Source organism: Akanthomyces muscarius, chromosome 4 (assembly GCF_028009165.1).
Source record: "Akanthomyces muscarius strain Ve6 chromosome 4, whole genome shotgun sequence".
In the NCBI taxonomy this organism is placed as follows: Eukaryota; Fungi; Ascomycota; class Sordariomycetes; order Hypocreales; family Cordycipitaceae; genus Akanthomyces; species Akanthomyces muscarius.
Genome location: NC_079244.1, coordinates 4,651,357 through 4,673,844, shown reverse-complemented (window position 1 = coordinate 4,673,844; position 22,488 = coordinate 4,651,357). Strand labels below are relative to the sequence as shown.

Here is a 22,488-nt window from a genome sequence, read left to right as displayed (position 1 = left end):
TCACACCGACGTTCTTCGAGAATAGAACAATGAAGTATGGGAATTCCCGGGGCGACTTAAGTAATGCTCGTAACTCTATTCATTGTAACGAACTGCGGCTAGCGCGTCTGTAGACAGCAGAATGCGAAAATTTCACGACTGAAACAGGTGTCGCTCAGGTACAGTCGTGCCCAAAAGGTGCTACATTTTCCGGTTGCAGCTCATCCGCTTCGCCAATTGCGGAATAAGTTTGCGCGATGAGACCAGATCAGTGGCTCAATCAAGATTCCAAATTCCAGAGCAAAAGTTTACCAGCTACTCAATTCAGCCATGTGCAAAGTATGCCGCACGACTGTCCGCCGGGGGTTTTCGGGGCAACTTGCTCTACTGGTGCGTTTTATGGGCCTTTGAAAGCGTTTTCACCTCGTATAGCATTAGTCTACTGGTTTGGGACATATCATTGAAGCTTTCTCTACTCTTTCGATTTTTTCAGATTCTTCGGCGACCGTGGTGTGCTGCTGGAACAAGTGTTTCGAGCGTCGAGCGGAACTGGGGCAAAGCGCCACAAGCATAACTGTCAGCATTCAAGATATGTGTGTACCAGTCTTGACTAGCCTGGGCCATGGCGGGGGTCTCACTCAAGATCAGGGTATTAAGGTTAGGGGGTACTTCTACAGCCGCGGTAACGGCAGTGTATACGCGGCGAGATTGCGCTAAGACAAGGGTTCCTGAGGCTCAGCAGCCATGTACAAGGTACTTGTGCAGTCCGACAATGACCAATCAAAACTAACTTGTTGAAGGAATGCGGCATTGTTCGTACAGGGCGATTGTTTCCCAAGACGGCGTTATTCAGCTGCTGCGCGTGAACTCTTTTTTTGTTTTAGCCGTTTTCGTCTGATGATTAACGTTTTCGTGACAGCGGCTTCAGATTGTTTAGCGCAAAGGTTCGTCGGAGAGGATATTTTTGCGATGCCAGCCGGAAACGGTGCATCCGCTGGAGATCTGTCCCAACAATAGGTCGCGAGATGTGCCATTTTCATCTCGATCTTGGAAACCCATTCTGGGCTGCGAAAACGTCACTATCGAGCATGACCGTGCCTGCTTTTGTTCTACCACTCCACTTGTCCAGGTCGTCTTTATCAAAGCTTTGATGCATACATATTTGATGAGTACCAAGTATCATCACTCTTTGACCTACACGCTATTTCTCTGCAAAGAAAAATAACATAATTATCCCCACCACTCTACGCCATTATGCCCACCGCGACGTACTCACCTGAGCCAACTCCAAGCGACGATGGGCGGTCTTTCAGTCGTGGCGAGGCGGACGACCGCATCTATCCTGTGCATACATTGGATGGTGCCAAGTACCAGCACTGCATCCTGACCCTCTTCATACGATTCAACGACATTCTCGATGCTGAGAAGATAAGAACATCTCTCGTCAAGCTGCTGGAAATCGACGACTGGCGAAAGCTAGGCGGCCGATTCAGAATCAAAGGGGACAAAGGTGCTGCCCTATGCGGGGATGGCAATGAAAGCAGCCTTGCTGGCAAAACACTCGAGATTCATGTCCCCAATGAGTTCACGGCCGAGCGCCCCGCCATTCAGTTTGCACATGAAGCGCACGACCTGAGCATCTTCGACCACGTACTCGGACAGCAGCTTCCCCAAACGTCAGATGACGGAGTTGCGCTCAGCCCGCCTCTGAACGACCTTCGTCTCTGCGGCCTCGGCCCAGGGTTTCCCACCACCATGGCGGACCTAGTAGACAAGGACGCGCCGCAATTATCGTTTAAAGTCATTGGCTTCACCGACGCGACGGTGCTGGCCGTGACGTTTTCGCATTCCACGTGGGACATCTCCGGCCTGCAGGGATTCATGAAATCTCTCGAGCTTGTGCTGGACGGGAGAGAAGACGAGGTGCTGCCCATGCTCGGCGCCCGTACGGATGTCCTCTCCGAGATGGTGGCACAGCAGGACGACTCGTGCCTGGACCTTGGGCTGGTGACCCTCCCGGGGCAGGCAAAAGCAGCCAAGGAGCCTCGCGTGCCAAAGGCCGCCCTGGAGGAGCGCATCATTCGGGTTCCGCTGCACATCTTTGAGCGCATGCGGGACCTGGTCGCGCGGGAGAACCCAGACGAGGACCAAGACGCCTTGACCACGTACCAGCTCGACGAGCTCTTCCTGGGGCTGATTGTGCGGCAGATTGCCCGGGCGCAGCCTGCGCCGCGGGCCCTGCAGCTGATGAACATTTACAACGCGCGGCTGCTCGTCCCGCAGCTGGGCGGCGCGGAGGGGATCTACAGCCAGAACCTGGTCCTGCCGTCGCCCTTGCCGCTGTCTCACGAGACGGCCACGGGACCGATCGCGCCCATCGCGCTCGCGCAGCGCGACAACTTTGCGCAGGCTGCGGTGCCGCAGAACATTGCAAGGTCGCTGTGGACGGTCCTGAGCGCCATCAAGGCAGACATGGACATTACGGCGCTGACCGACAACGGCGACGAGGAGGACTCGATCCTCGTCAACAACCTCGTGCGGCTGTCGAACTACATCGATGTCGACCTCAGCGCCGCCGTCGTGCGCCAGGGCGAAAAGTCGCAGACGAGGAGGAACGGGCTCGGGACGGCGGATCTGTGCTTCCTGACGCTTCCGGGAAACTCGTACGGCATGATGCGGGTCACCACTCTGGGGAGCTATAATGGAAACGCGTGCTGGGTGTTTGGAGAGCTGCCTGCCCGAGCCTGGGAGTTGATCTACGAGGCTCTAGACGAATTGGAATTGTAAATCATTTGCTCGAATTTTTCGGTATAGCGCAATATAGACGACGTTTCGGTCGGTGAGGTTTCGCCTCAACTCTGGCAAGATGGATACTATTAGACTATAAATTATTTAGACTAGAACGATTCAATAATTATTATAAAAATAAAAAAAATTAGAACAGCGCATGTAAACGAACGCCTCGGTCGTATGGTTTCGGCGCGACTTTTGGCAAATTAGAGCAAGCTTTGATTCTCAGTGGACTGGAGCACTTTGCTGTTAGTTGACGAGTGGTTGCACCGCGCCAAATTCTGTGCGGCCGTCGCGCGGACTTGAGGACCGTCGGCAACAAATTTTTTTTTTTTTTTGATTTTGATTTTAAAAAAAAATCCCAAAAAAATTTGGCCAATGCCAATTGTTTCATCGTAGTACCTGAGTCTAGCAAGATTTCCTTACTTGGCTTCAGCAAGGCGCAGATGATACGGCAGCTACTAGCGAGGTGCCTGATGGAGTGAAAGTACTCAGGACCGTTCACCGTGCTTGGAAATATTTACTGCCGAAATTTATCAAGTTGAATACATCCTCAAGTCTAAATTATAGACTTGCATCAACATTTCTTGAGCACCCCTACTGCTAACACTTCGCGGTGTACACGGTAGAGTAAAGCAAACGCAGGGACAAGCACGCCGTAGTAATGTTTATTAGAGGTTTAATATATATGTGGTATAGCAAAGGAACCAGATTGAATATAGATGCAGGCGTATTAGCGCTTGGGAGCGGGCCATGAGAAGCCGTCGGGTTGGCGAACATGGTATGGTATGGCATCGTTTTGACAGGACTGGGGGCGAGGGACGGCTACTGGTACACGTGCCATGCACCAGTACTAGTAAAAAAAAAAAGAAAAAAAAAGAAAAAGGAGGACTCGACCGGTGGGGAGATGAGATGTTGGGGAGCGCCGGCTGAGTGGTGGTGTGGATGGGCGGTATCGATTATTAGAGAGGTACGTGTCGAAAAGGGCAGCGGGAGGCGGTGTGAGAGTGTCGTCTGCTAACATGACTCGGCGTGAGGAAAGGCGAAGAAGGCCAGGCAAGAATGGAAATGACCAGCCGTGCCGCGGTGCACGGTACCGAACCCATCAAATCAACGAACAGGGGACAAGAGGAGCAGCAAGAGGAGGAATCGGTAAGCCCACCAAGGCCAGGGGTCCCACTCCAGTGTAATTGCGGCCAGCTGGCCCTTGCTTTCATTGCCCAGTAGGGAAGCTGGCGGTGGACAGCTGTAAAAGCTCTCTCCAGGCGTTTCCCAGCACTGCGGGAGTCGGGGTTTATCCCAGTAGCCCGCTGCCTAACAGTCACTGTGGCTTTGCTGCCAGTGTGCACTAGTCCCTTTTGGAAGCGACCCGCAAATGCTCCCTCCATCAGCCCACCTCGATTGATATTACCACTTGATTTTGGCTGGCCTGGCCGCTAACAAAGTCAGTGTGGTCGCCTTGGGCAGCGTGGCAGCCAGCCTGGTGCCAGCCTGGTGCCAGCCAGGAGCCAGCCAGGAGCCAGCCAGGAGCCAGCCTCAGGTACCCGCCGTCTGCCACTCGCGGCGCCGGCTCGCCTGCCCTCGACACAGGGTACTTTTACTCGCATACAATCTGCCGCAGTAGAAGAGGTACCACGTCGTCGTGTCCCACTCCCACTCTCCCATTCTCTCTCCTCGTTCGCTGCTCTCTTTCTCTCTCTCGCTCCTCTCTCTGTCGCCCACTCCCACGCCCACTCCCACGCCAGGCCCGCCCTGGACTCTCTGGTTCGCCTGCCCCCCCCGAACCGCCCGCCCATCGCGAATCTTTTTCCTGACTTCTCCTTCAGTGTTTCTTCGTCTGCACCCCGTCGACGGCGTCGCATCCCCCATCTCCCGCGTTCGGCCGCTTTGCTTCTTTTTTTCCATCTCTCCGCCCCCCCCCCTTTCTTCTTACTTGGGCCATTGGAGAATTGCTTTCTGAGCTCTTCTTTTCCATTCGTCTTTCTCATTCTCCATTACGCGCAGCATCTTATTGCTTTGTTCTCTTCGCGCCCCGGTTAAATCGCGTTGAAGCTCGGCTGGCTTTTTCGTCTTCCTTCCTCTGCTCTCCGCCGCCGCCGCCACAACTACCATCTCTTGTACGCCAACAAACCCAAGCTTTCTCCCTCGGCTTCAACGTGGCAAGCTATACGCTCGCTACATCGTTTGCCACGTTGCCGTTGCCGTTGCCGTTGCGAAACGCGCACGCGCCCATCCACCGAGCATTGCGACTAATCCGTTCCTCTCGTCGTTTCGTCCGCAGGCACCCAGCTTTGCTGTCCATCATCATCGCTTCTGCGACCCTAAGAATCCCCACGATCGAATCTCGTCGCAAGACAGCTCTCTCGCCATGGCTTCTTCCCGAACTCTTCCTGCCAAGCGCAACCCGCTTATGATGGAGGACATCCCCGAATGTTGGTCGCTGTCCAGGCGCCTCCCCCGGTGACCACAGCTCCTGGATCGCGCAATTGCTAACCGTCCACCCACTGCTAGACACCGAGCTCGTCTCCCGTCGTCGTCTCGGACAGACTAAGCTCACGCCCAAGATGGCTGACGATGATGACGAGGCCGAGCCCACCACCGTCGGTGCATTCGACTACGCCCACCTTCGCGCTCCCATGCAAAAAGGCATCGTCTCGGGCATCTTCAAGTCGAGCCCCACCAGCTACTTCCTCATGCGTCGCAGCTTCGACGGCTACGTGTCCGCCACCGGCATGTTCAAGGCCACCTTCCCGTACGCCGAGGCCGCCGACGAGGAGGCCGAGCGCAAGTACATCAAGTCCCTGCCGACCACCAGCCCTGAGGAGACGGCTGGCAACATCTGGATCCCTCCGGAGCAAGCCCTGGCCCTCGCTGAGGAGTACCAGATTGCTCCCTGGATCCGCGCTCTGCTCGACCCCGCCAACATTACCATCACGCAGAACAACGACTCGACTTCGTCTCCCACCCGCAAGATCTCGGCTCCTCCCAGGTTTGACGTGAGCAAGACCACCCAGCCTCTGCTGACCCCCGCCGCTTCTGCCACCGGCAGTGCCTCGAGACGCTCGCGACGCTCCGTTAGCCCCGCCAAGTCGAGCGGCAGGAAGGCTCCGGCCTCGCCCCGCAAGCGAAGCTCCAAGGCCGCCAAGGCTGCCGCTGAGAAGGAGGCTGCCGCTGCCGTTGACGGTGATTCTGAATCTGGCGTTCCCAAGGCCGCCGATTTCGAGCCTACCGTCGTTCTGCAACCCGTCAAGTCCGAGGACGACACCGCCAAGCTCCACATTGTCGAGGAGCCTGTCAAGGGCGCCAAGGGCAGCGACAAGAAGCAGACCGTTACCGAGATCGAGGTTCCGCTGCCCACGGCCGGCCAACCCCCGACCGCAGAAGAGATTGCCGCCATGATGGCGACGGCCAAGGAGCAGGTCGAGTCCGCCAAGGAGGCCGACAAGGCTGCGGCCGCAAAGTCGGGCACCAAGACCGAGTCGAAGAAGGGCAAGCGCAAGGCCAGCGACATCACCCCAGTCGAGCAGGGCGCCGATAAGAAGGATACGGCCGACTCGAAAGAGCTGCAACCACGCTCGAAGAAGGCCAAGACGGACGCCGAGGTGCGCAAGGACAGGGTTAGAAACAGAGCCTTTATTGGAATTGGTGCCACGGTTGCTGTTGGGTAAGTTGAAACGGGACGGCCATGACCTTGAATTGCAGAATCGCTAACACGCACACAGCGCCATCGTCCCTTGGCTGGTCAACCTTTTGTAGTCAGATCAACATGTATGAAACTCAAAGGAGAAAGGAGAAGGAAAGAATGGAAAAATTGGACCTTGGTTTATTCCAGTGGATGGCGATCCAATTTGGAAATAATGTGAATATTGGGGATAGGAGGAAAAGGAAACCTGGGGACGTGGCCCATTATTGTTCATGTCATTAGGTGGCTGCGTTTCCGGTGTTTGTGGCTGGTCGTTTTTTTCTGCTTCTCTTCCGCCTGTTTATTTTTTTCGGTTTTCTTTTTGTTCATGTTTATTACCCCCCCTTTGCCCAACCTTCTTTTTGTGTGTATCGTGGTTATTCCGGTTTTGGCTTTATTGAGGATGTTCCCAGAGCGAGATGAAAGAAAAATACCCCCCCTTATTATGGAGCTTGGTTCCCCATTGATGGTTTTTATGTTGGAGATTTTCGAATGAGTCGATGGACCGCTTTCTAGTGATAGATGTGCAACGCTGACGTTACTCTCGCGAGCTGGCGACATAACATGGTTATGCTCTGTGAGGTGAATGGCGACTGAAAGAGGCAATTCTGACGACACTGGAACACCCAGCAAGACACCACGCATACGAGCAAATTCAGTACGCGTCTCCCCAATGCTTCGCCTATTGGCCAACAACGATATCAAGGTTCAAAATAATTTATCTGATGTAAATTGTTCGCGCAATCCGAGCACATCGCTCCTACATAATGTCTAGGGTAGCAACTATTACCCCGTGTTTTCTCCGCACGCCATGACCACTCTCCGAGCTCCGAGCCTGCACCAGCTCCACGCTTAGCGCCGCTTCTCTGTCCCATGGCTGGTGCCGGCAATGGACGGCTTTGGCGGAACAACCACAAACGGCGTGCGTCTCTCTTCCCCACGTCAGACGAGACCGTCCATCTGCATTGTCTTTTTTTTCTTCTTACTTTTATTTTGCCGGAGACTTGTGTTGATCGAAAAGCCCCCGCTGGCCTGTCTATTGATTGTTCTGATATACCGCCGTGTTGTTTTTTGCTCCGTCACCACCTGCAGCGCCTCATACGTAAACACACACGATGCGTTTGGTTGCGGCTCAGATGCTCCGCGGCGCGGCCCAGCGGAGGGGCTTCGCGACGACGCCGAGACGGCTCGACAACTATGCTTTTGTCGGCCTCGGCCAGATGGTGAGTCCGCGTCGCGAATGTACTTTAATATAGAGCAAAGTCTTGTCGCTGTGACTTGGCCAAAGGCGTACGCACACCCCGCGGCTTCGCTAACATGGCTTCCGAACCCAGGGCTACCAAATGGCCAAGAACCTCCAGTCCAAGCTGCAGCCCACCGACAGGATCTCGCTCTACGACATCAACGGCGGCGCCATGGAGAGCCTGCAGACCGAGATGAAGAGCGCGTCCGGCGGCGCCGCTGTCGAGCTCGCCGCCAGCGCCCACGACGCTGCCAAGGAAGCCGTACGTCCGATGCTCCTCACACCCGCTCACGCACCGCACGCACCACACGCACTGACACACCTCCCAGGACACCGTCATCACCGTCCTCCCGGAGCCGCAGCACGTCCAGGGCGTGTACAAGTCCATCCTCACCGCGGCCCTCCCGCAGCGCGACCGCGTCTTCATCGACTGCTCGACCATTGACCCGTCGACGTCCCGCGCCGTCGCCTCGTCCGTCGCGTCCGCCCGGCAGGGCTCCTTTGTCGACGCGCCCATGTCGGGCGGCGTCGTCGGCGCCACCGCCGGCACCCTCACCTTTATGCTCGGCGCGCCGACCGCCCTCCTCCCGCGCCTCGAGCCCGTCCTCCTCACCATGGGCCGCAAGGTGCTCCACTGCGGCGACCAGGGCGCCGGCCTCTCGGCCAAGCTCGCCAACAACTACCTGCTCGCGCTCAACAACATTGCCACCGCCGAGGCCATGAACCTGGGCATGCGCTGGGGGCTCGACCCCAAGAAGCTGGCGGGCGTGCTCAACGTGAGCACCGGCCGCTGCTGGCCCAGCGAGGTCAACAACCCGGTCAGGGGCGTGGTCGAGACGGCGCCCGCGGGGCGGGACTACAGCGGCGGGTTCGGGATCGCCCTGATGAAGAAGGACCTGAGGCTGGCCATGGTCGCGGCCAAGGAGGCCGGCGCGGACATGAAGCTCGCCGACGCGGCGTTCAAGGTGTACGAGGAGGCGGCGGAGCGCGACGACTGCAAGGGGCGTGACTTTTCCGTCGTCTACAGATATCTCGGCGGCAAGGAGTAAAGATGGGCTGAGGCCTCTGGAAAGTAGAACAAGAAACGGTGGAGGGTATCAAAACAAAGACACGACGGACCATTTAGATGACTGGATATTAGCAAAGACGAAAATATTAACGAAGAAAACCTACGCAAAAGTAGGCACACACATCTCCATTTTGGCACATCTCCCATGAAGCTGTTGCTTTTCCCAAGGCTGAGTAATTGCAGCACGGAAATAAAGTCAATTCTTTCGAGTTCAGTACTTCTAATCCGTTAATCCTAGCTGCTTTAAGTTGACTGCCACGGGGCTGTGATGATACACAGCAATCAACTCCGGCAAGTTTAGCCAGCCGGATAAATGTCCTTTATATATATAAAATACGTAACTTTAAAGTGGCGTTATTTTTGTTATTTTTGTTATTTTTGTTGTTTTTCTTCTTTCCCGTTTTCTTGTACAAGTTTTAATTATATCTGAGTTGTACTTATTGTAGCCCAACACCTCCGGGCCCTTCTCTTCCAGTTCGCTCTTCCAGTTCGTCTTATCGGCTGCTTGTTTCTCGCATATACCTCCTCCAGCTCTCCGCATCTTGCATTTCGCGCATAATCGGCTTGGCATCCTCGCGACGTTGCGCACACATCTCCCGATAGTCCTGGACCGTTTCATGTCCCTTGCCAGACCATGCAGGTCGCTTCGTGGCGTCTACCCATCTGCTCCTCGTCCCACCCAAGCTTCTCCCTGCGGCTTGCCGACATGTCGAACATTGGATCCATGACGCGCGTGCCTTGGATCGCAGCCTTGGTAACGGGGCCGTCTGTCTCCTCGCGCTGCTCAAGGGCCATCAGGAACGTGATGGCAACGTCCAGGGTCGCTTCCACGCGGACAGGCGCCCTTGCGAATCAGCCACGACGGCCCGCCTGTCGCTTTCGGGCACCTGTTCGACGTCGACCGGTGCGCTCAGGCCGTCTTCCACGCCGGTGCGGACGATGAGGACGGGGATTGTGGAAATGTCCGTCACCGTGACGCTGAAGGAGGTGTAGCGGATGGCCACGGCCACGGCCCGGAAGAGGGGCCGCATTTGATAGAGGCGCTTTCCTGCCCTCCGCTCCTCGCGATCAAGCTCGTTTGACTGCGCCAACGCAACCCTCGCGCACAGGTTGGCACTCTACATCGTTATGTAGTCGGCCATCTCCTGTGAGCAGGCCTCGGTGGGCGAGGCCGGCGACTGTGGCAGGCTGCAGACCTTGGTGAGGAACTGACCTCTGTCAATGTCGCTCTCGTAGGGGCGAAACCAGCGCTTGTGTGTGTAGAGCAGAAGCTCCTCGAGGAAGATGGCCGAGGTGAGCCAGTGCTGCCAAGAATCTGGCACGAGGAAGACGGGCGCAGTGCCGTTGCAGACGTGGTTGGCGCTTTCGATCCACATGCCGGTCAGGCTGTCTAGGTCGAATAGCTTCTCAATTTTCGGGAACTGCGCGCCATACCATCCGTTGTAGAGGAACAATTCTCTAAAGTGTGTATCTTCTTGCAGGCCACGGAGATGATGGAGGATATCTTCTTTCGAAGGCGCATTGACCTCACCCACAGGCGGGTTGCTGTCTCGATCGATGTGGCTTTGAAGGCTCATGCTGATGCTGGGCAACTAGGTCTGAAAGCTGGCAGTCTGGTGTAGAAGATACAATTTTGTGAATAGGATCGTCTCTTGTGGTAATGTACCCTGCAGGCGAGTAGTTTTACAGCCGTAACTCTGTAGGAGTGCCTACGCCTGCAAGGTGCATGCTGGCGCAAATATTAAATATTTGAATCAGCCACAGAACCTTAAAAGCCGTGGAAGACTATGGAGCCCGGGAGGCTGCCGAGACTACTAATTAAGTAGTCAATGGTAATAAACTAAAATAGACAAATGGTATCATCAAAAGGGACGAAAACCTTAACAAATTCTCTCCAAGTTGTACTTATTACTACCTAACACAACTGCCGCGATTGTGTGATAGGCAGCAGTCCCACTACCGTGAACGCCAGGTCTCAGAGCAATGATGATTGTCCCTCAATCACGACGATTGTTTCTTGCGAACTACTTTCCCTTTTCCTCAGAAAATCTATTGTTAACATGCTCCCAACGTCCGTGGAATTTTGAAGGCTCTGACACACCGCAATCGGCAATATCTGTCCAGGTCCGAAGACTCTAAACACTATCCGCTTCACGGACCTGCACTGAACGACATGGCCCAGCGATTCCCAAAGAAAGCCCGTTGCGAGAAACATGGAGATACTAGCGTTGATTTTGACAATACTGGCAGGCGTTCGCTTCTTGTGCCTGGGTTTGGCGCCATGCGTGTGCCGATCGAGGTCGAGGAGCGCTTCGCCAGTGGCTTTGGCGACTGGCGTCAGAGGCGGCTCACAGCCAGGGAAATCGCCATGCTGCAGCTGATGAACATTGTCACAGACCGGCCAAACTGGAGCGTGGAGATTTATGAGTCAACGGTGATTGCGCATTGGGCGAGCGAATTGTCATCGTCAGAGCTGATCAGCCCAGCTGCATGGAGTTGGTGTGTGGCAGAGCTGCGCGACAAGGCGCTGTATCATGGCATGTTCAACCTGACGCATGTGTTTGACTCGGCATCGCGTATCTGCAAGTCAGATCGACTCATATCAGCTGACCTGCTCAAAGGGTTGGCTGCCGAAGTTGAGGCGCTGACCAAGGCACCGGATATCTTGTATCACAATACCGGTTTGCATCATGGTCGCTCAGAAGACGACACGCAAGTACACATGGTTGATCCAGATTTGTTCTCGCTTATGTTTGGAGAAACTTGTGTTCTCAGCGACGGCGGTGTCACTGGCACAATCAACGCGGCGGACCGATTTGGACAAGGCAGCCGGTCCCAGGAGCAAAGCTGGGCGTGCTCGCGTTCTCTTTGGGGTCGCTGCGACGGCAATCCGACAAGAGGCATGCGAGGAGTACCAAGAGGAAGGGAGCAGTGTCATGTATGCAGGCATGTCGGCAGCTCACCAGAAAAATCCTGGCAGGGGCGTGCGTTCATGTTTTCTCGGCGGTACCAGTGGCTGCCTTCAGAAGTCTGCTTTGGACCAGCGGGCAACAGGACCAGGGATGCAAGACTGACGTCGTACATTAACAATTTACACCCGCGCCAGAACTTCTCTCTATACAGATCCATCGAAAGGATTATTGAGGCATCCATCCAGCCCTGGAATGAGATCTTGGTCCGACCAGGGAAGGGAAGGACTCCGGAAAGGATTCGAACCTATGGTGTCCAGTGGAGCCCACAAGAGCCAACAGCCGTCGATCTGGAAGAGCTGGACGAGATTATGCAATCTGGGCAGGGCGAGCTGCACCAAGCCACCAAGGCGTGGTTGCACGAGTTTCTCGCGCAGCCAGATAACCCACGGGCGCCGCCTCCATCATGGCAGTATCCGCTGATCCAAGCAGACTGGGCAGCCACGTACTCGCCGTCGGCCGCGCTCAAGCTGAAGTACCGCCGCTGCAAGAAGTGGCTGCACCCGGAGCCCGGCGCTGCCTTCACCTACGACGAGTGGAAAGCGGGCAGAAACAACCGCGCCGTTGTGCCGGGTCGCATGCTGCACTGGCGCAAGCTGACGGACCTGCCTCCCAAGGAGGACCACGCCTTCTACACCGTGTCGCTGGAGTCCGACTTTGCACAGCAGGGCCTGCAGGTCGTCGTGGAGATTGGCGCGGTTGAGCTGACACCGGCGCAGCCCACCAGGGAAGCGACAGGGTGGCAGCTCACGGGCTTGCTTGGCGACCACATTGTGGCCACCACGCTCGTGTACTTTGCAACCGAAAACGTCACGCACGACTCGGGAGCCGTCTCATTTCGCGTCGAGGCGGACCTCGATCCCATTGAGCACGTCTGGGGCAACGGCACGGGCTCCAGCCCGCATCATGCCCTCGCGCCGCTGGCCGACATTTACGGGCTCGACTCCCACCTCGACCTGAGCAACGACGCCAGCGACGACGAGACGCTGCCCGGCGCACCGGCCTTGCAGGAGCTGGGGACCGTTGCCACGCCCGACGGCCGTCTACTCGCGTTCCCAAACGTGATGCAGCACCGCGTGGAGGCGTTTCGTCTGCTGGACGCCTCCAAGCCCGGCCGCAGACGGTTCTTGAAGCTGCATCTCGTCGATCCGCACTACCGCCTATGCTCGACGCGTAACACGCCGCCGCAGCAGCCCGGCTGGTGGTCCGAGGCGGGCTGGGAACGCGTCGACTGGCGTGCGCGCCGCATGCCGATGGAGCTTGTGCAGTCAATCCAGACGATGGTGGGAGACGTGCCTCCGAATGCGATCGAGGTTGAGAAGAGGCGGGAAGAGCTCCAGGAGGAGCGGAGGAGGAAGCAGCAGCAAGTGTTTGATGAAGAAGTTGCGGCGTACATGTTTGGACAACATGCCGCAATCGGACGCAAGTTCCTACGCTAGGGTCCTAGAAAAAGACGCAGAGTAAGAAATAATAAGATGTAAAAAGCCAGGGAATGAATAAAGGAAGATATGCACAAGATATTAAAGATAGTAATCGATACCAGGTGCCATGTTTGGGCCCATCAGAGGGGAGAGTTCCGCGGATGAGGCCAAGACCATTGTAAGTGCAAGTGGGTGGTATCGCGACACCCCAATAATGCTGTTGATAGCCTCGACTTTTTTTTTAAAATTAACTGAGTGGCTACAGAAGAGAAAGAAAAGGCCATCTAGGCTCTGTTAGGCAGCTCCCGTTTAACATCTTCATAACAGGCGTGCTCAAGTGCCAAAAGTGGTCCTAATGTGCTGTGTCGACGTCGAGCACCCAGTGCTTTGGCCACAAGTGCAAATCATCGCGACGCCGACGAACCGAAAGCCACGACTGAAATTTGAGCATCGAAATAAAGCTCCCCTGCAATCTACCGGCAGGAGTCAGCCAAGCCCAGTCCGCGAAGCAACCGCCGACCGAATTGCTGGAAATTGCTGCCGGCAATTGAGTTTGCTCTCCTTGAGTTTGGTACAATTACCTTGACGGATACATTTACGACAGCTTCCAGAAGTAATTTCTGAGCATATTCTGGTGATATGATCGACAGCTAGGGTCGACCTTCGCGGGTATTGCTCGAACAGGAAGGAGGAAAATGGCGACTGTCCGCTTGGCGCGAATACGGAGCACCCTCCCTAGGACCGGACCCTGGGAGCCGTTTTCGGCGCCGCAGAAGGAAGGTGAACCGGTCGCGCGGCAGTTTAGACAGGATGGATTCAGCAACACAACTTCTAGACGGGCTCACAACTGATGCACTTCATTATGTAAATCTTTCTGAATAGGCAGAGAGAAACTGATTTATCGGTAGCAAGTACCTGCCTGCCCTTTGTGGAAGGACAGTTGATGGTACGGGGCAAAAGAGAAAACAGGGCAAGTTAGAGTATCAGTCCACTCTCTGAAATAATATATGAAGAGTGTTTCAAGACTCCAGAGATTGCTGTGTCAATCGTAATGTTATACTGAACTCGGCGGAGAGCTTTCCGCACAGTTAGCACGACAATCAAGATGCATCACTCCATAAAGATGCTTCTCGCTGCATTCGCGGCCTTGCCAATTGTGACTTCGCGCGCAACAGCGGGTACAATCGATGGGAAGCCTATTGTTGAGACCACCACCTTGTCTAATGGTCACGTTCTGGACTGGGTGATGCAGGATGAGGTTGCACCTCCTTCGGACAAGCCCGATCTTTTGAAAGGCTTGTTCACGCCGCTCAACGGCCCCAAGGGAGCTGTACCATACCTCCGACAGAGTACACCTTCCAACGGGGTCGAAAAGAAGTCGCCTCCGCAGGGGACTGCCAAGAGGGCGACTATTCCCGACGGTCACAAATACGCGCTCACCGGACAGAGCGTGGCCAATCTCGGCGGCGGAGCGACCTTTAGTCTTTACGATCCCTACCTGGAAAGCACGTCTGACATGTCCTTGATCCAGACCGCCATCAGCAGCAACTTCGTTCAAAACTCGTACTTTGGCAAAATTCAGCAGACTGTCGAAGCCGGCTGGCAAAAATACCCCTTGCTCAACCCTCCTACCGCTCACTTTTTCTGCTTCTACACCGCCACTGGGTACCACTCGGTGGGCGACTACCAAGGCGGATACAACAGAGAAGTCGCGGGCTGGACGCAGGTCGACACGGACATTTACCCTGGCCACGAGTTTCGGCCCTTTTCGGTGGACGGCGGCGCTCAGAACGACATCAACCTCGAGTATCACCTCACGGATGGAAAATGGTGGCTGTCCGTCGGCGGCCGCGACATTGGCTATTACCCAGCATCGCTGTTCACGCAAAACGTTACGAGCTCGACGAGCCTCGCCACGGGAGCCGACAAGATTACGTTTTACGGCGAAATGTACAGCGACAAGTCGCAAACCACCTCCGACATGGGTTCCGGCGAATTCCCCTCTGCAGGAAAAGACAAGGCGGCTTACATTCGCAACATGGTGTACACAAGCGCCAACGACGGGACCACCTACAACTACGAGGCCAACTTGCAGGACATAATCACCGACCCCTACAATTATGATCTGGAGGCGCATTATAATGCTGGAGCGCCATGGAACAGTTATATGCTTGTCGGCGGTCCGGGCTATGGCGGCAACATTGGCTCTTGAGTTCAGCTGCTTGCGCTGCGCGCATAGTCAGTCACCTGAGCCTGCTTTCTAGTGCTCATAATCACTGGCTAAAGATCGAGCGAAGGCGCATACCATTTGCTGCGTATGTGGGCGTCTACTTTATCCCTCGCCTATAGTTTAGCCATCAACTAGCAGGTTATTAGCTCACAAACACAACGTTGTGTGTTTCCATTTCGCATTTTCTGGCAATTCGTCTTTGCTGCTGAGTGCCAGGGTTGTCCCAGTTTTCGTTCCTAGGTTTGGCTGTGGAAGTACCTCTTCAAGCTGTTCCATGTGGGGTTCATTTGTGAGAGATGAGTGCTGTGAGATGATGGATTCCCTAATCAAGTCGAGCCTGGCGAAATGTTGAGCTACTCAATCTTATCTCAGGCGAGAAAGCGGCGCCCTCTACCAGCCAGCCATTCTCGTAGCATTTACGTGGCCTAGTTACGGAAAGGTGCGGTACGTCCCAGAAACGCCATACTTGGATGCTACATAAAATACATAAGTTGTGAAATTCTTCGCGAGATGACGTTGAGTAGTTTTAAGTACTAGCTGTATAGCCCGGCCCGAGAGATCGAAAATTGGCATCGAGGTGGTGGACGGGGATACAACATAGTTCAATTCTGCTGCTTTGCTAGTACATGCGACCACAGGCAGTAGAATACACCGCGTCCCGTTCGCTCCGCTGAAGTTAAGCTATTGACCGGCAGATTAGTAGTTGGGTCGGTGACGACCAGCGAACACCGGCTGTTGCATGTTTTCTTTTTGCAATTTCTTGCCATTTGATTTGATTACTTTTGCTGCCAAGTGCTGGGGTTGTCCCCGTTTTCGCTGTGGGTTTTGGTCGTGGCTTACCTCTTGGGTGGGTTCTGTGTGGAGGCAAGACAGCTAAGCATTGTGAGAGATTGAACTGGCAAAAAGTAAAAAAAAATTGGTTGGCTTGCGGATTTAAGTTGCGTCTACTGCAGTGTAGTCCATGGCTGTTTATATTGGTGCTTGCGGATTTAAGTTGCGTCCACTGTAGTGTAGTCCATGGATGTTTACATTGGTGCTTGCGGCGCGAGATGGGCGTAACCGCAGACTGGCCAATTGTTACGGCCCAGTTTGAGACATGCGAATATAAGCCACTCGACACCACTCAGACGAGGAGAGTCATCCAGTCTAGATATTTTTGGGGCGAACTTCAGCAGTGCAAGCTTCCCAAATGCGGTTGGGGACTCAGTGTATGACAAGTCTGTCGTATCTGTAAATGACTGGCCCCACGGGTTTGTCCAAGCGGTGAACAGAATATAGCGTATGTGCAGAAAGAAGTTCGAATAAGCTTAATGCGATTTTCGCAAAGAAAAAAGCCATTTCTGTCGTTCCTCATATTTTATGATTCGCGTTGATTCTTTGTGAGACTGTGGGCGACTAGCAGAGTCTGTGCAGCTTCGGCCTCACATGAACGAGACTGAATCACAAGTAGCTCTGGTAACTCGATGGCCATAGTGAAATACTCTGATGACAATACAATATTGCCTTTACCATGTTGACTTTGACCCTGGTGCCTCATGTTGAAGCTGGATCATGTTGAAGTTGAAAATAACTAAGAAAAAGTATAAGAGTGGGTTTTCGGTGACAAGATTCTTTGCTTCTATATGAGGGTTTGGTGCAACTCTCTATGCTTCCACACATGCGTCACATTAGACTCCGAGCCCAGCAACATCAAAGCTTTTGAATCGCTACGGCCTCTTATCTGTTTATATCCCACGGCAGCAGTTGACTCACCATGTAGCGTCATGTTCGTCTCGATAGATTACGGCCAAATCTGTGCTGGATTATTGCTGAGCAAAATAGTAAAATATCAAGGCTGCCAACCAACGGGTTAGTGCATGTAAGTGTACATGCATGCACAGCCTCGCAGCGCCACGAAACTCGTTCCACCACGCGAGTCCACGATAGGCGGGGTTGTGTGCCGTGGGTTTCTACATACAGCGCGCATGCACAACACCCGAGCACGCCACAATGGACGCTGCTTCAGAAGAATATCTACAGAAACTGAACGACCGAGTTTCACTGGTGCTGGATGGGAACTTGACCGGAATCTATCTCCATGGTTCTGCCGTCCTGGGCGGATACGAGGCCGGCCGCAGCGACCTCGACGTGCTCGTCGTGGTGCCGAGTCCAATGATAGAGGCGCAAAGAGCGGCAGTGGCCACGACACTGAGCGAAGAAGCGCTGCCATGCCCAGCAGCCGGACTTGAGATGAGCATCGTCACGGAAGCAGTGGCTGCGAATCCGAATACGTCCGCGCCGGCGTTTGAGCTGCACATGACGACGGCATCATCGGACAGCAAGATTGTCGATGGGCGCGGCGGCGAAGGCGACCCGGACTTATTGCTTCATTTGGCTGTGTGCAGAGCAAAGGGCAGGAATCTAGCCCAGTCTCCAGCGAAGAGCAGGTTGGATGTCTTTGGCGCCGTGGCGGCAAAACGCGTCATGGCCCAGCTCCGCGAGGAGCTTGGGTGGGCCGCGCGCGATGCCCCGAGGCACTATGCGGTGCTGAATGCGAGCCGCGCGTGGATGTATGCGGTAACACGGCAGCTAGTGAGTAAAGTAGCGGGAGGAGAGTGGGCGATGCAGCAGATTCAGGACGACGATGCGGTGCCAGATCGAGACGATAGGATGGGATTAGTCAAGGCGGCGCTGGCAAAGCAAATAGGCGACGAGGTGTTGTTCATAGAGGCGGATGACGTGCAGCGCTACGTTGAGTTTGTGTTGCGAATCTTGGGCCGGGATGGAAGCGACTAGACATGTAGGTTGACAGCATATCTTTTCTAAAGGAGTATTCTTCAATGGGCCAGAAGAATAGATGGAATCGGGAGAGGCTGCTGCGTTACAGAGATGCGCCCGCTTGATAATGTCTAGACAAAACCAAACACTGGAATCAACCTGCACACAACTGAGTACACAGGCCAAGTGAAAGTAAAGCTGAGCGGCTGGATTGATGTGGAATTATGCAACGACTTGATTTATTATTAGCTGCTTGCCATTACAATTACCGCGCTCAGCAGACTTATTGCGTCATCTGCATTTGCATTGGCCGTGCCAGTCCAGTATGTCTGTGCCTGACAAATCGCCATTTACAGTGGCCACCCACCCCCGTCCACTAACGCCCGCTAAGACGCCCACTAAAACGCCCGCTAAAGCGCCCCTTTGCTCAGCAAAAATGCACTGTCGGGCCAATTCGGCTTTTACCTCAGCACTGCTCCCTCTCCCTCTCCAGAAAGGACCATTCATGACAAAGCCTTGCTCTTGCGCAACCGCATCCCAACATCTTCTCAAACGCTAATCGCCATCACATCATCCCACCACGATCGTTCCGGCCTCCACCACCACCGTGCTCGTCATCTATAAAACCAACTCGCCGCCCGCTTCCTGTCGAATCCCCTTTTCAAAATGTTTCCAGCATCACGCATCCTCCGCTCCAACACTTCCCACATCGCCTCCATCGCTCGCCCAGCTACCTTTGCGCCCACCCAGAACCGACTCTTCCACGCAACTCGTCCAGCCATGACTGTCCACGTTGTCAAAACGTACGTACAACACCCCTTTGACTTCATCAGTGGCAATCAACCAAGCCAATTGAGTCTCGGCGCATTCATATATCAGCTTCGCTAACACTTTGTTCCCCGCAGTGCCGACGAGTTCCGCCAGGCCGTCGCAAACAACAAGGTTGTCATTGTCGACTCCTACGCCGACTGGTGCCCTCCTTGCAAGGCCATTGCTCCCATTCTGGAAAAGTAAGCTCTCACATAACTTCGCCAAATGCCCCAACCTCGAGCGTGCAGTACTGACGACTCATCTTCCTCAGGCACTCCAACTCGGAAGAATTCAAGGACAAGGTGCACTTTGTCAAGTTTGACGTCGACAACGTTCCCGAAATCGCCCAGCAGCTCCGTGTCAGCTCCATCCCCGCCTTCTTCTTCTTCAAGGACGGCGAGCAGGTCGACAACTTTGTCGGCGCCAACCCCGCCGAGCTCCAGCGCCTGCTCAAGACGCACTCTGCCTAAGCTGTGAATCATACACCCGAAAAATAAGACATTCAAACACAAAAAGGATGCACATTGCATTAGACATTGATCTTGGGATAGAGGCGTTTTGGATTGGGTTTTATAGCTGGCCGACTTATCCGCTGGCAGCCAGATAGACTAATGTAGAAAGATCAAACACAATGGAACGATTCAATCATAACGTGGCAACCAATTCGTGTGGAGTGATTTTGTGTGCATACATCTCACCCGTTGTATTTTAATCATAATCGCATTTCGGTACAGCATTCAATAGCCGTTAGATCTATTCTCGTCGAAATCTATCCGGAGACGCACTTGGCGTGGGGCACTCAACGCGAGTCGTCGGCGGCCCATTTTTTAGTTTCCACAGCAACACCACTCAACGTGTTTATCATGGAACCATCAATCTCGACACTACAACGTCGACCGACAGCAAGAAAAAAAAAAAACGACCGAGGCATCTCTGCCCCGAAGCAGAGCATACCGGATAATCCGACAATATGGCGTACAACAGGATGAGCATCATCCCCCAGCAGCAACAGCAGCAGTCGCGCTCGCGCAAAAAAGAGGACGAAGCCGACGCGTTTATGCGCCTGCCCGACAGCGAAATCGTCGGCTGCATCACAGAAATCGGCATCAACTTTACCATTGCCGACCTGCAGAAGCCGAACCCGGCGCACGTGCAGCAGATTTTCGAGTGGTTCGCCGAGCTGCTCCTCAACGCGACGCGCGAGACCGTCGACCCAGCCATGCGTGCCGCCGCCCAGGACGTCTGCGGCGAGTTTGCCGACGTGATCCCCCCGGACACACGCAACCTCATGGGCTTCTACGTCTCACTGCGGCAGCTGCTGCTCGAGTGCGGCATCACCGATCTGTCCTTCAACGACCTCTATAAGCCGACGTACGACCGGCTGGTCAAGATCTTCAGCTACCTCATCAACTTTGTGCGCTTCCGGGAATCGCAGACGCCCGTGGTCGACGAGCACTACAACAAGTCCGAGGGAATCAAGACGCGCATCGAGGCGCTCTACGCGGATAATCAGGAGAACGAGGGTCGTCTCGAGGACATGCGCCACAACCGCAGGGCCATGGAGGCGCAGGTCGCCGAGAAGACGGCGCGCAACGAAGAGCTCAAGCAGCGCCTGCTCGAGCTGCGGCGCAACCAGGAGCGCGTGGCGGCGCGCCTCGACGAGGCAAAGCAGCGGAAAACAGAGCTGACGGGCGTGCTGGAGCAAAAGACGCAGGAAAAGCTGACCCTGCGCCACGAGAGCGCCAAGCTGCGGCCGTACGTGCTCCAGAGCCCCGCCTCGCTGCAGGACCACCTCGCCGAGCTGCGCGACATTCTCAACAACGACAAGGCGCACATTGACGCGCTGGACCGGCGCGCCCGCGCGCTGCAGACGTCGTCGGACTCGTTTGGCGCCGTGGCCGCCGACGTGGAGGCGTGCATCCGGATCCTTGAGGAGATTGCGGCGGAGCTGGCGAAGGAGGAAGAGGAGCTGGCGCGGCACACAAAGCAAAAGGAGCTGCTGACGGAGCGCGGCAACAACGCGCGCGAGGTGGATCGCACCGAGACGATGCTGAAGCGGCAGCTGGACAAGTGGCACGACCGCACGGCGCGGCTGCGCGAGCAGGCGGCGCACAAGGCGGCCGAGGCGCGCGACCGCGTGCACGAGCTGCGCGGCGTGCACGCGACGCTGACGCAGGAGCAGGGCGACCAGAGCAAGGAGATGGCGATTCGGCGCGTGCGGATTGAGCAGAAGGAAAAGGAGATGCTGGATCTCAAGGAGGCGATTGAGAAGGAGGTGCACGCGGCGCATGACGAGTACCTGAAGATGGAGTCGCATGTGAAGCTGTACATGACGGAGATGGAGCAGGCCATTCTGCAATGAGCTTGTTTTTTACATGCTTCATATGTGTTTTTGGCGATTCTTGCACTTTTATGCGGCGTACGAACTTGATGGATTGGGCATTGGAGCGGGCGTTGGAAGGAATACCCTTTTGAATATGATGGAATTTATAGAATTATGCCTTTTTTTCTTCCAGTCCGCTTTCATGTTTGTGAATAGTCCAACGTAAACCATCGTCGGAGAATCGTCCGCGCAGACGTGCACGGCACAGCCCACGTCCCGTCCTCGCGCACCTCTGCCGTCGAGCTCAGCAGCGGAATCTGCTCCTCATACACCGCCGCCCAACTCCCGGTTTCGTCCTGCTCGGCGCCCCAGCCCTGGGGCTCCATCAGCGCCGCCGCCAGCCCCGCGCGCGCCGCCGCCTCGACGACGCACGCCGCCGAGCAGCCGATGCCCTGCGCGGACCACTCGCCGCCGTCGCGGTGCACGTCCAGGAAGCCGTAGACGAGCAGCGCGGGCTGCTGCCGCTCCTGCTGCTGCTGCTGCGGCTCTGGTGGCGCGGGGACGGTGGTGGTGGCGGAGGGGAAGACGGAGAGGTAGGCGCGGAGGTGGGCGACGCTGGGGACGAAGGCGGTTTGTATGTGGCGCGAGGTGGCAATGTGCGCGAGGGTGGCTTTGAGTATGGCGTGCTTGGAGGGGGCTTGCTGGTCGTCGGGGCGGGAGGACGGTGAGGACGGAGGGGCGTCTTGGAGCTCGGAGACGGCGGCGTGGAGGAAGTCGTGCTTGGTGGCGCAGATGAGCGCCGTGGTGGGATGGCGGCGCTGGTTCAAGAGGTGTGAGAGAAAGGCGGCGGGCGTGGACGGCGCGAGGACGAGACGCTGGGCGCCGTCGTCGGCCATGGCTGTTGTAAGCTGACGGGCATTCAGGCTGTATATTTAGTGGAAGCTTGCCCTCGAAGATGGAATGGATTCGAGACTGTGCAGCGGTGGCATGAGCTTGAGCGTGTGTGGTGCAGAAAGTAGTTGGTTGATGGAGGTGCAAACCGACGTGGGGGTTGACTTTGCTGCGCGGCTGATGGATCTTGTTGGTGCTGCTCGACTACAGCAACGTTCAACAACCGCCACGTTAATAAAGATTCAAAGCCTTGACCTGTATTTATTTCGGTCTCTCCATGTGCGATCACTCCTGGAATTTAATGTAATTTACACCAAACCAGCT

At 55.3% G+C, this 22,488-nt stretch overlaps 12 protein-coding genes across 12 annotated transcripts; 9 read left to right on the top strand and 3 right to left on the bottom strand.

Annotated features, from left to right (window-relative positions):
• Positions 1–1,233: 1,233 nt before the first annotated feature.
• On the top strand, positions 1,234–2,766 carry LMH87_012293 (uncharacterized protein; the record flags this gene model as incomplete). The annotated part of the gene is made up of 1 exon (XM_056201578.1): positions 1,234–2,766. One exon carries the CDS (start codon positions 1,234–1,236, stop codon positions 2,764–2,766), a length of 1,533 nt encoding a protein of 510 aa, XP_056053317.1.
• A 1,065-nt stretch (positions 2,767–3,831) lies between these two features.
• LMH87_012292 (uncharacterized protein) lies at positions 3,832–6,525 on the top strand (the record flags this gene model as incomplete). Its single annotated transcript, XM_056201577.1, has 5 exons — positions 3,832–3,921; positions 4,596–4,886; positions 5,051–5,201; positions 5,281–6,433; positions 6,492–6,525. 5 exons carry the CDS (start codon positions 3,832–3,834, stop codon positions 6,523–6,525), a joined length of 1,719 nt encoding a protein of 572 aa, XP_056053316.1.
• Positions 6,526–7,566: 1,041 nt separating this feature from the next.
• LMH87_012291 (uncharacterized protein) lies at positions 7,567–8,743 on the top strand (the record flags this gene model as incomplete). Its single annotated transcript, XM_056201576.1, has 3 exons — positions 7,567–7,674; positions 7,786–7,956; positions 8,024–8,743. The coding sequence occupies 3 exons, from the start codon at positions 7,567–7,569 to the stop codon at positions 8,741–8,743; spliced, it is 999 nt and encodes a 332-aa protein (XP_056053315.1).
• An 814-nt stretch (positions 8,744–9,557) lies between these two features.
• On the bottom strand, positions 9,558–9,794 carry LMH87_012290 (uncharacterized protein; the record flags this gene model as incomplete). The annotated part of the gene is made up of 1 exon (XM_056201575.1): positions 9,558–9,794. One exon carries the CDS (start codon positions 9,792–9,794, stop codon positions 9,558–9,560), a length of 237 nt encoding a protein of 78 aa, XP_056053314.1.
• Positions 9,795–9,881: 87 nt separating this feature from the next.
• LMH87_012289 (uncharacterized protein) lies at positions 9,882–10,340 on the bottom strand (the record flags this gene model as incomplete). Its single annotated transcript, XM_056201574.1, has 1 exon — positions 9,882–10,340. The coding sequence occupies one exon, from the start codon at positions 10,338–10,340 to the stop codon at positions 9,882–9,884; it is 459 nt and encodes a 152-aa protein (XP_056053313.1).
• A 704-nt stretch (positions 10,341–11,044) lies between these two features.
• On the top strand, positions 11,045–11,403 carry LMH87_012288 (uncharacterized protein; the record flags this gene model as incomplete). The annotated part of the gene is made up of 2 exons (XM_056201572.1): positions 11,045–11,316; positions 11,385–11,403. The coding sequence occupies 2 exons, from the start codon at positions 11,045–11,047 to the stop codon at positions 11,401–11,403; spliced, it is 291 nt and encodes a 96-aa protein (XP_056053312.1).
• Positions 11,404–11,453: 50 nt separating this feature from the next.
• LMH87_012287 (uncharacterized protein) lies at positions 11,454–13,171 on the top strand (the record flags this gene model as incomplete). The annotated part of the gene is made up of 2 exons (XM_056201571.1): positions 11,454–11,701; positions 11,887–13,171. The coding sequence occupies 2 exons, from the start codon at positions 11,454–11,456 to the stop codon at positions 13,169–13,171; spliced, it is 1,533 nt and encodes a 510-aa protein (XP_056053311.1).
• Positions 13,172–14,258: 1,087 nt separating this feature from the next.
• On the top strand, positions 14,259–15,365 carry LMH87_012286 (uncharacterized protein; the record flags this gene model as incomplete). The annotated part of the gene is made up of 1 exon (XM_056201570.1): positions 14,259–15,365. One exon carries the CDS (start codon positions 14,259–14,261, stop codon positions 15,363–15,365), a length of 1,107 nt encoding a protein of 368 aa, XP_056053310.1.
• Positions 15,366–17,372: 2,007 nt separating this feature from the next.
• On the top strand, positions 17,373–18,158 carry LMH87_012285 (uncharacterized protein; the record flags this gene model as incomplete). The annotated part of the gene is made up of 1 exon (XM_056201569.1): positions 17,373–18,158. The coding sequence occupies one exon, from the start codon at positions 17,373–17,375 to the stop codon at positions 18,156–18,158; it is 786 nt and encodes a 261-aa protein (XP_056053309.1).
• A 648-nt stretch (positions 18,159–18,806) lies between these two features.
• On the top strand, positions 18,807–19,420 carry LMH87_012284 (uncharacterized protein; the record flags this gene model as incomplete). The annotated part of the gene is made up of 3 exons (XM_056201568.1): positions 18,807–18,943; positions 19,046–19,150; positions 19,222–19,420. 3 exons carry the CDS (start codon positions 18,807–18,809, stop codon positions 19,418–19,420), a joined length of 441 nt encoding a protein of 146 aa, XP_056053308.1.
• Positions 19,421–19,920: 500 nt separating this feature from the next.
• Positions 19,921–21,312, top strand: LMH87_012283 (uncharacterized protein; the record flags this gene model as incomplete). Its single annotated transcript, XM_056201567.1, has 1 exon — positions 19,921–21,312. The coding sequence occupies one exon, from the start codon at positions 19,921–19,923 to the stop codon at positions 21,310–21,312; it is 1,392 nt and encodes a 463-aa protein (XP_056053307.1).
• Positions 21,313–21,473: 161 nt separating this feature from the next.
• LMH87_012282 (uncharacterized protein) lies at positions 21,474–22,169 on the bottom strand (the record flags this gene model as incomplete). The annotated part of the gene is made up of 1 exon (XM_056201566.1): positions 21,474–22,169. One exon carries the CDS (start codon positions 22,167–22,169, stop codon positions 21,474–21,476), a length of 696 nt encoding a protein of 231 aa, XP_056053306.1.
• Between the last annotated feature and the right edge of the window lie 319 nt (positions 22,170–22,488).